The sequence below is a fragment of the Vicugna pacos genome, chromosome 19 (genome assembly GCF_048564905.1).
Source record: "Vicugna pacos chromosome 19, VicPac4, whole genome shotgun sequence".
In the NCBI taxonomy this organism is placed as follows: domain Eukaryota; kingdom Metazoa; phylum Chordata; class Mammalia; order Artiodactyla; family Camelidae; genus Vicugna; species Vicugna pacos.
The window spans coordinates 33,720,997-33,729,298 of record NC_133005.1 but is presented as its reverse complement, the minus strand read 5'-3'; the positions used below and the strand labels follow the sequence as shown (position 1 = coordinate 33,729,298).

General features: G+C 51.2%; 1 protein-coding gene across 5 annotated transcripts; it reads right to left on the bottom strand.

Annotated features, from left to right (window-relative positions):
• Positions 1-407: 407 nt before the first annotated feature.
• Positions 408-8,084, bottom strand: SYS1 (SYS1 golgi trafficking protein). 5 transcript variants are annotated; one of them, XR_012061765.1, is made up of 6 exons: positions 7,941-8,084; positions 7,488-7,729; positions 5,831-5,898; positions 2,901-3,088; positions 1,804-1,929; positions 408-827 (listed from the first exon to the last, which is right to left on the bottom strand). XR_012061765.1 is itself a non-coding variant. In XM_031687779.2 (4 exons), exons 2-4 carry the CDS (start codon positions 7,647-7,649, stop codon positions 4,413-4,415), a joined length of 471 nt encoding a protein of 156 aa, XP_031543639.2. In that variant the 5' UTR covers positions 7,650-7,729; positions 7,941-8,084; the 3' UTR covers positions 3,414-4,412. The 5 variants fall into 5 exon arrangements, 2 of the variants coding, with proteins under 2 accessions (XP_031543639.2, XP_072800395.1); XR_012061764.1 differs by having other exon boundaries at positions 2,901-3,010; XR_012061763.1 differs by lacking the exon at positions 1,804-1,929 and having other exon boundaries at positions 2,901-3,010.
• Positions 8,085-8,302: the final 218 nt, after the last annotated feature.

The window sequence follows — 8,302 nt, the reverse complement described above, 5'->3', positions numbered from 1 at the left end:
CCATCAAGTGACTAGACAGGAGCCTGTGTGCCTAGACTGGGACCCAGCAAGGCCAGGGTGCCACTGGAGGAGTAAGGATGCAGCTGGAGGAGTAAAGATGCAGGACCCATGTGAATGATTCCCAGCAGGGCACTCCTTCCAGCCTTATCCCCTCCTGCTGGCATTTAGCCTCAGGGTAACCTGCCTCTCATAATCCCAGAACTGGGCTCTGCCCACAACCACTCTCCCTTCATTTTACCACTTCAGCCTGAGGCTCCTCTTCAGGGCACAGTTAGATCCTGATTAGGGCAGGATGCTGCAACAGATATCGGGGATCAGAGACCACCAGAGAAATGGCTCCCGAACAGTTAACTGGGAGAAATTTTAGTGTGTGAGTGGATTTTAACAAGTCACATGACCTCTCTGACCCTATTTCATCTGTTTATTAAACAGGGATACTAATAGCCAAACCTAATCAGGTTTGGTATAGTTGAAGCCAGTTTGTTGGGTGTTGAACAGACATGTTTGACCTTTTTTCCAGGCCTCCTCACTATAATAAAGCTCTAAGGCCAGTACCAGTCCCGTTTCTCACTTATGAACAGTTGCCTAACTGTCCACCTTTAGGGGAACAGCTGCTTGTTAAAAAAAAAAAAAAGCCAATCTTAGTGTCACATTCACAACCTTTTGCTAAAACAGCTAGATCCCCAAGACTGTCCCTCAGTCATTCTGACTCAAACATGACTGGAACGTGAAAAGCGGGTGAGGTGGTTGAAGCAGACAGGTCTAGTTTCTTATCAGCTGGGTGATGCTGGGGAAGGCTGTTTACTTCCAATCCTCAGTTTCTTTGTCTGCAAAATAGGGAAAATAAAGATGCCTATCTGACTAAGTGAGAACCATCTAAATCACTTTGCAGTGCATGGCACATGGAAGCTAAATACTTGGTGGCTGTACCTAGACCACAGGCAAGCCTGTCTCCCATCTAACAGCTGAGGCTTCAAAGAAAGGTGTCTCCTCTGTAAGATGGGGAGGGGGCGGTGGCCCCAAAACTACAACTGCTTAGATTCATGGATTACTTCCTGCGTGCCAGGCACAGCGCTAAGTGCTTTACACATGACATCTTACTGAATCTTCACAGCAACTCAGGGAAGTTCAACCCAGGGACAGTGAAGTAGCTTATTCAAGGTCTCAGAGCTAGTAACGTGACTCCAGGACTTAACTGTGCACTCCACTGCAACTCTCTGAAGCCCTCCAACACTGGACCCCTAGAATTCTTACTGGCTTGGCCAGGTAGGCTGGACAGGGATTAAAATTCTCAGTTCCCTCCACCCCCTCTTGTCTCAAAGTTCTTTCCATTCCCCTCTGCTACTTTCCTACAGAAAATCTCAAGCAAGACTGGCTTTTAATCCCCTCTCCACCGAGGATCTCTCTTGTGCCCAGAATCGGGCACTACCTCCCCTGCCCCTGAGGCCCTGTGGTCCCTGGGCTACAGACACAGGGAGGAGTTCCAAGCCTGCACGCTGACTACCCTCTGGGACTGCTAGAAGGAAGCTACTCTGATCTGGAAGTCACTTTAGAGTCTAAGACTGCTTCCAAAGAACCTGTTTGAGCTGTGCCCACTCTCCATCTTTGGCCCCCCGAAGTTTCCTGCACTGCCCCACTGGTATCTGCTGGCTGCCATCTTGGCCCCTATTTGGCTCTGATCTGGACAGACCTGCCTAGAACTAGGGGTTAGAGAAACCCTGTGAGCCAGACATCCCCTTCTCCTTTCCCATCAGTCTGCGGGTTATAAACTATTCTGAGCACCAGCTATCCCCCAGTCCTCACCTCTCTCTCCAAATGGCCGGAGTTCAGGTAGTGGATGGGATGAAGGTGGGGCCTGGACTTCAGACCCCTATGCCAACCCAGTGGTAGGGTAGAGGTAACTTTCTCACCTAGGTACTCTTCTTTACCCTTTGGAAATAAAAACATTTCCTACATTCTTATGTTCACTTGGAAATCTGTGGCCACAATTAATGTACTATCAGTCTTTCTTAGAAAACTAATAATATTTACAAAGCACTATGTTCATCCTTAGTATTTAAAACAATACAGTAGGATGAGAAGGTATGATTATAAGGTGCGGACTGTTTAACCAATAAGAACGTAAACATCCTTAACTAGTAATTTCTTCAGAATGAGTTTATTAATGTCACTACCAGAACCCAAATCTTGGCTCTGCCAACTCCTGTCATGGAACCTTGGGCAAGGGCCTTACAGCTTCCTTGTCTGTAAGACACATGTGATGATATCCCCACTTCAGGGGTTGCTGTGAAGATCAAGTGAGCACGGGAGTGTAGAACACTTAGTCTACTGCTGGGCATTTGTCCACAAGTGCTCAGCGGGTGTTATTCAGCACTAAAATGACAAACTTGTCACCGTCATTGCCCCGTCCTCGCTGCAACTTGCCTCAAGACACTGCTTTGTTCTTTTAAAAGTCAAAAAGTCTCAGTCAAGTCACATATTTTTGACCCCCAACTGTCACTCAGCTTAGTCACTATACACTACTGGAAAAAACTTGGCTCCCCTGACCTTTGGCAGTTTCCAAAAACCCAACTGAGACTCATGGGGCAGAGATCTGTCATCAGAGAAGACGTGCAGAAGAATGGCACCAGCCCTTGTGGGAAACTCCCAAAGAGGGGCGCCAACGCAGCTGGAGGCCCGAGGGAGGCCGCAGCCATGGGACTTGTGTGCCCCGAAGCTTTTCTCAAAAGAAAGTGCCATGACTTTGGAGTTTGTGGTGTCTACGGGGGGACTCCACTACCCAGGGGAAGTTATCTCAGCTGGTCTTACCTCCTGGACCCTGCAGCCAGGATCCGGGGCCCATCAACAACCCGCTTCCCTCCAGCTTGGCCAGAGCCCTCTGAGTTACTGAGGTGCCTCACCTGAACATGTTCCCAGCCTCTGTCCAGGCAAGTCCACTCTTAAACCTTCATCCTGTCGGCCTCAACTCCCTGTTCTGCAGGGCTGGGAGCCAGGAGGCTAGAAAGGCTTCCTGGAGAGACAGCAAAATTCCTCATCTGTGTAGCCCTGACACCGAAAGCTGAAAACTGACAGCTCTTCTGGGCAGACTCTGGAGGACCCAAAGGGGAACAGCAATGGCTTAGAGGCAGAAGTGGGTCTAGACCAGCAGGTTCCACTGAGCACATTCAAAAGTCACTGGCAAGTGGGGAAGGAATCCTGAGAGTCCTGGTGGTTCACCCAAGGCATAGCGGGGAAGGCTGCAGGTGGAGGGGTGGAACACAGGAATTCCCTGTACTTAATGCTTCAACCAAATGGAGGAACACTCTGGGGTTCGGAAAGAAGAAGGCGGCCTAATAATTCTTTGCCGCTTCTTTGTCTGGCTGTGCTAACCTCTCCCAGCCCCAGTCATGGCATTACAAAGCAAACACAGGCAGAACCATGGAAAATACTGTATTTATGTGCACAGGTAGGGCAGCTACAAGCCTCCCATGGAGAACACTTCACCCCAAAGAAAAATCTTAGTAGCTAATTCCTGTCTCCCTTGGCACAATCAGTGCACCTCAAGCTGGAAGGCTGGGCTTCCAGTGTCTGGGCACCCACCGTCCCCTCCTCACCATGGAACTCCAAACCAGGCAGCAGAAGGCAACTCTTGCCTGAACTGAGGGCCAGTGGGAGGCGGGGTGCCTGGTCATCCCTAGAGAACAGGCAGCGACTATAGTGCGAGGGTCTGACGGGGAGCGATGCTGGGATTCTTCTCTGGGTCCTACAGCCCGCGAGTTGAAAGCTGGCAGCAGGGTGGGGACCCAGCAGAGAACCAGAAGACGGTCTGTCATGAGTTCATGGGTGTGCGCGCACAGGCGTGTGGCAGGGCACAGGCTGTGCGTTCTCCTTGTGCTTGATGCCTCCATCTGCCGTCCTCTCCCTGTCGGCAGTCTGCTACTTTGCGCCAACGTCTCTCTCTGTGGCTCTGGGTCCGGAAGCCAAGTGTTTCTCCAGACAGAATAGCTGCAGTTCAGCAACATGGCCCAGGTAACAGCTGTCCCAGGGAGGTACGACAGATGACTACAAGAGTGGTTTGCTCCAATCAGATATCCTTGATTTTTTTTTTCCTTTTTAAAACAACAGGCTGGTGACAGGTATGATGGCTCAAGAGTAACATGGTTTCGATTCTGTTATTACTCTGAAAGAGGTCCCCTCGCTGACCTCCCAGAAACCAAGGTTTCAGCAGACAGAGGCCCTTCTTGCAGCTGTGATCCTGACTGCTACCCGCCTTCTTAACAGGGCCTCACTCTCTCTCCCACACCAACAGAGGCTTCACATTTCCCGGGTTCCTCTCAGACCTGGGCTGGACCTCATCTGGATGGCCTGAGCAGACCAAGGTGTTGGGGCAGGGGGGTATTAAGTGCCCAGCAGGGTGTCCAAAGGACCCGACTCTAGACATTGGACTTAGGGGCTGAGTTGAGAGGGATCTCCTTGAGCTCCGACCGCATGCACAGGTACTCCCCGATGACAGCCATGAGCGCAATGCACACGGCCTGGACCAACCACCAGGTCAACGCCGAGGGGAAACGGGAGCTGTAGAACCAGCAGCCCAGGAGGTGAAAGAAATGGACAGTGACAGTGAAATCCAGACACTGCTTCCCTCGCCGGATGAAGTACAGCAAGCCCAGGGCACTGTGGGGAGAGGACAGCAGTGAGTTGTCACTGGGTTGTCCTGGCCTTAGATTCAGTTATTTGGGGAGTGGGGGACAATGAGGCTGACAGCATAGTGGTCACAAGCGAGCGAGGTAAGTGGGAAGCGAGGGTTACAATATTAGATGCCTAGAGGAACCTGGCAGGTAATGTTGAGAGTGGATCAGTCTGGGGAGAAGGAAAACAAAAGTACGAACTTGATGACAGATGCAACTGTCACTCAAGGGGAGCCTAGAGATTGGCAGGGATTTGTGGCACCAAGAAGCATACAGGCTCCATCTAAAGTGGGGCCTGCAGCTAGACAAGTCATCATGCTAGAAGGTGGACCTGGAGTTAAAAGATCATCTCACATCCCATTTTTTTTTAAGAGAAGCCAGAAATCTGGATTTTTAACATAAAATATCCTGATTTCCAACTAAGTGAAAAAAATCTTAAACATCCTATGTGGGCTGACAACTGTAAACCAAGCAGATATCTGGGAGCCAAACTGAGGTCAAAGTTACTCCACCAGTTTTCAACCTCCAATGTGAGATCAAAAACAGCAACGTGCAAGGCACTGTTCTAAGAACCTCCTGTGAATTAAGTCACATAACCCTGACAATTATGAAGTGGGCGGTATGATCAGCCTCACTTTACTGATGAGGAGGAAACTGGGGCTTAGATAGATTAACTTGTCCACAGTCACTAGACTTGTGGAAAAGCTGAGATTCAAAGCCAAGTGAGTCGGCCTCCAGAGCCTAAGCTCTTAATCTCTATACTAAACTGCCTCTCAGTCAAAGCCCTTAGGGTACAGATGGAGACCTGAGGCCCAGAGAGAAAGGAAGGAACTCGGCCAAAGGCACACGGGCTGAGAAAAGAACCCAGTTCTCCTGATTCCCATTCCAATCCTCTCCTCACTTCATTCCACACCAGGGAAGGGATCTGAGACGGAAGCTGTCCCAAGGCAGCATGCACAGAGTGACACAAGAGCTTTCCAGCTAAGTCAAAATCGTGACAGAAGAAGCCCTGTGATGGAGCCAGTCCCAGAACTGGCTTCTGTCACCCACGTTAGTCCACCACTCCCCAGAAACAAGCACCAGCCTGTTTCACGCCCGAATTTTGGAAGTTAGTTCCAGTGCTAAGACCCCAAAAGCTGGAGAGCAAAACTGGTGATACTCACCAGGTGAGGGCGTTGAGGACGAAGGACATCGTGGAGAGCCGGCCAGGAGGGGTGGAAAAGCCCAGGATCTGAGGGGGAATCACAAACGGAAATATGCTGGAGAAGTGACTTGGCAGAGACCCAGGCTCCAGGACCCAGGCAGCCCTCCTAAGGAACAAGTGTTCTCTGGGGAACAGAAACCAATACGCCTCCTTCACCTATATGGTGGACTGGCCTTCAACAAGGTGCTTTCACAGACATCCATCACTGGATTTCATCTGACCCCTCACAGCAGCCAGGAAGGGATCATTATTCTCAGTTTGCAACGGAGGAATAAAAGCTCAGAGAAGTTAAGAAACTTGCCCAGAGTGATGCAGTAAGTAAATGACAAGAATAAGGTTTAGAATAGAGTTCAGCAAACTATGGCCCCAGGGGCCAGGCATTTATTTTTGTAAATAAAGTTTTATCGAAACACAGCAGCATCTATTCACCTCATATTGTCTCCGGCTGCTTTTGTGCTACAATGGCAGAATTGAGTCATCGTGACCTAAGATCTTTACGATCTTGCCCTTTAAGAAAAGGTTTACAGCCCCTGATTTAGAATTCAGGTAGTGTGTATGACATGGCTCCTCAACAAAGCCCAGGATTCTCACATGTCCATCCTAGAAGGAGAGAGGCACCTACGAGGGTACTGCTAGGCACCTGGTGGGTGTGCAACTTCCACAATAAAATACTATCAAACACCAAATACCTGTACATTTTCAGCCTGCAGAGACCGCTGACATCCATCTCATCCTCACAACAACCTCACAGAGCTACTACTATTATCGTTATTCTTACCCCTTTTTGGTTAATAACTTGCTATGCAGTTATTATCCAAAAATAATACACATAGAATGAGCAGCAGGAGGAAAGATTCCATCCCAGATCTCCCGGCTCCAAAAACTATGTTCATTACCATATACCACATCTGCCTCTCAGAAGCAATCACCTCTGAGCCTTCCCTTACACTCTGTAAAGCACTTTCTTATTCCTGGGCCCCTCTGGGACGCATAACATTTTGCTGAGGACAATTATTCTATTCCAGAAGAGAAAACAGGCTCAGAAAGGTGAAGCAACTTGCCCAAAGCCCCACAGCTAGTATATTTGGGCCTCGACTGGACACTAAGCTTCTCTGAATCCAAAGTACAGGTTGTGTGTGTTGCAGTCACTGATCTCGTCATGATTTTGCAGACAGGAAAACTAAGGTGCACAGAGGTGACAACACTTGCCCCAGGTCACACGGCTAGTACATGGAAATTAAACAGAGGTGTAACTCCAAAATCCAGGCATTTTCCATTATACCTTCGTGAATGCTCTTTTATCCATCCCCCTCTCCCCATTGTGGCACCTGAGAATCTGGGGCTCAGAGAAGTGAAGTCACTTTCTCAGTATCAGAAAGGAGGTGTTTTAGGTTCCCTAGAACGCAGGCCTGTTTGTTACAACACCCTGTTTGTACTACTCTGCCTCCCTGTTACCAGTCATTCCGTTTTATGGATGAGGCAGTCGAGACTCAGAAAGGTGATATCCTTTTCCAGAACCATAACGCAAGAAGGTGGCCCAGCTGGGCCTAGAGCCCAGTAGTGTCATATCACTCCGTGAGGTCGAGACCCCGCTCGCGCCGGCCAGGGGACCCTACCTCGGCGTCGAATATCTGGTCCAGCGAGGGGCTGCTGCGCACTAGCCCGTCCACCAGCGCCAGCCAAAGGCCCAACGAGCCGTAATAGACGGTCTGCATGAGGACGATCTGCGACAGGATCAGCAACGGGTCCCACACGTAGCTGCGGAACTGGCCCGCCATGCCGGCCCGCGCGGCCCGGCCACCGCCCGGGCCTGGGTCAGCGCCGCGGCCGCGCCATGGGCCCCGGGCCACACCGACACCTGCGAGGACACATGCCGGGCCTCAGCCAGCAGGCCGTCACTATGACAACGTCGCCCCGCCCGGGAGGAGGGACTGGGACGGATGGGGCGAGCCCATTCCGGGAGTTGGGGGTGGGGGGAGGACAGACCCATTCCCGGGGTGAGGGGAAATCATGCCCATTCGGGCTGCGCGGGTCCCGCTCGTACTCGAGCTCCTTTGGGGTTCACTCACCGGTGACGGACTCGAGGATCGAAGCGTCCGAGCGCGGCCCAGCCTCACCCGCTGGCCCCCGAAACGGTGACAGGCAGGACCATGGAGGAGAGGCTCTACCGGCCTAGAGAGGCAAAGCTCCAGCGGCTGCAGCGGCTGTAGCGCCTGCGTAGGAAGAAATGATTCCGGGGACAGAGGTGGAAGGGCGGGGCTGAGAGTGCGCAGGCGTAGTGGGTGCAATCGTCGGCGGAGCCACTTAAACCTGGGTAGGGCAGCCCGGAAGCGAAGTGTGCACATGCGCACAATGAAGAATGAAGGCGAACGGAAGTGAGGCATGAGAGAGCTAGAGCTTGCGTGCCCTCTAGAGGGGAATCTTGAAGAAA

Excerpts from the sequence above, each read along its gene's own strand:
- SYS1 (XM_031687779.2), bottom strand. The coding sequence starts at position 7,649 with ATGGCGGGCCAGTTCCGCAGCTACGTGTGGGACCCGTTGCTGATCCTG. Across the intron at positions 5,899-7,487 it reads ACCAGATATTCGACGCCGAG|ATCCTGGGCTTTTCCACCCC; the intron begins GTAGGGTCCCCT and ends ATTCCCCCTCAG. Across the intron at positions 4,654-5,830 it reads GTCCTCAACGCCCTCACCTG|TGCCCTGGGCTTGCTGTACT; the intron begins GTGAGTATCACC and ends CTCTCCCCACAG.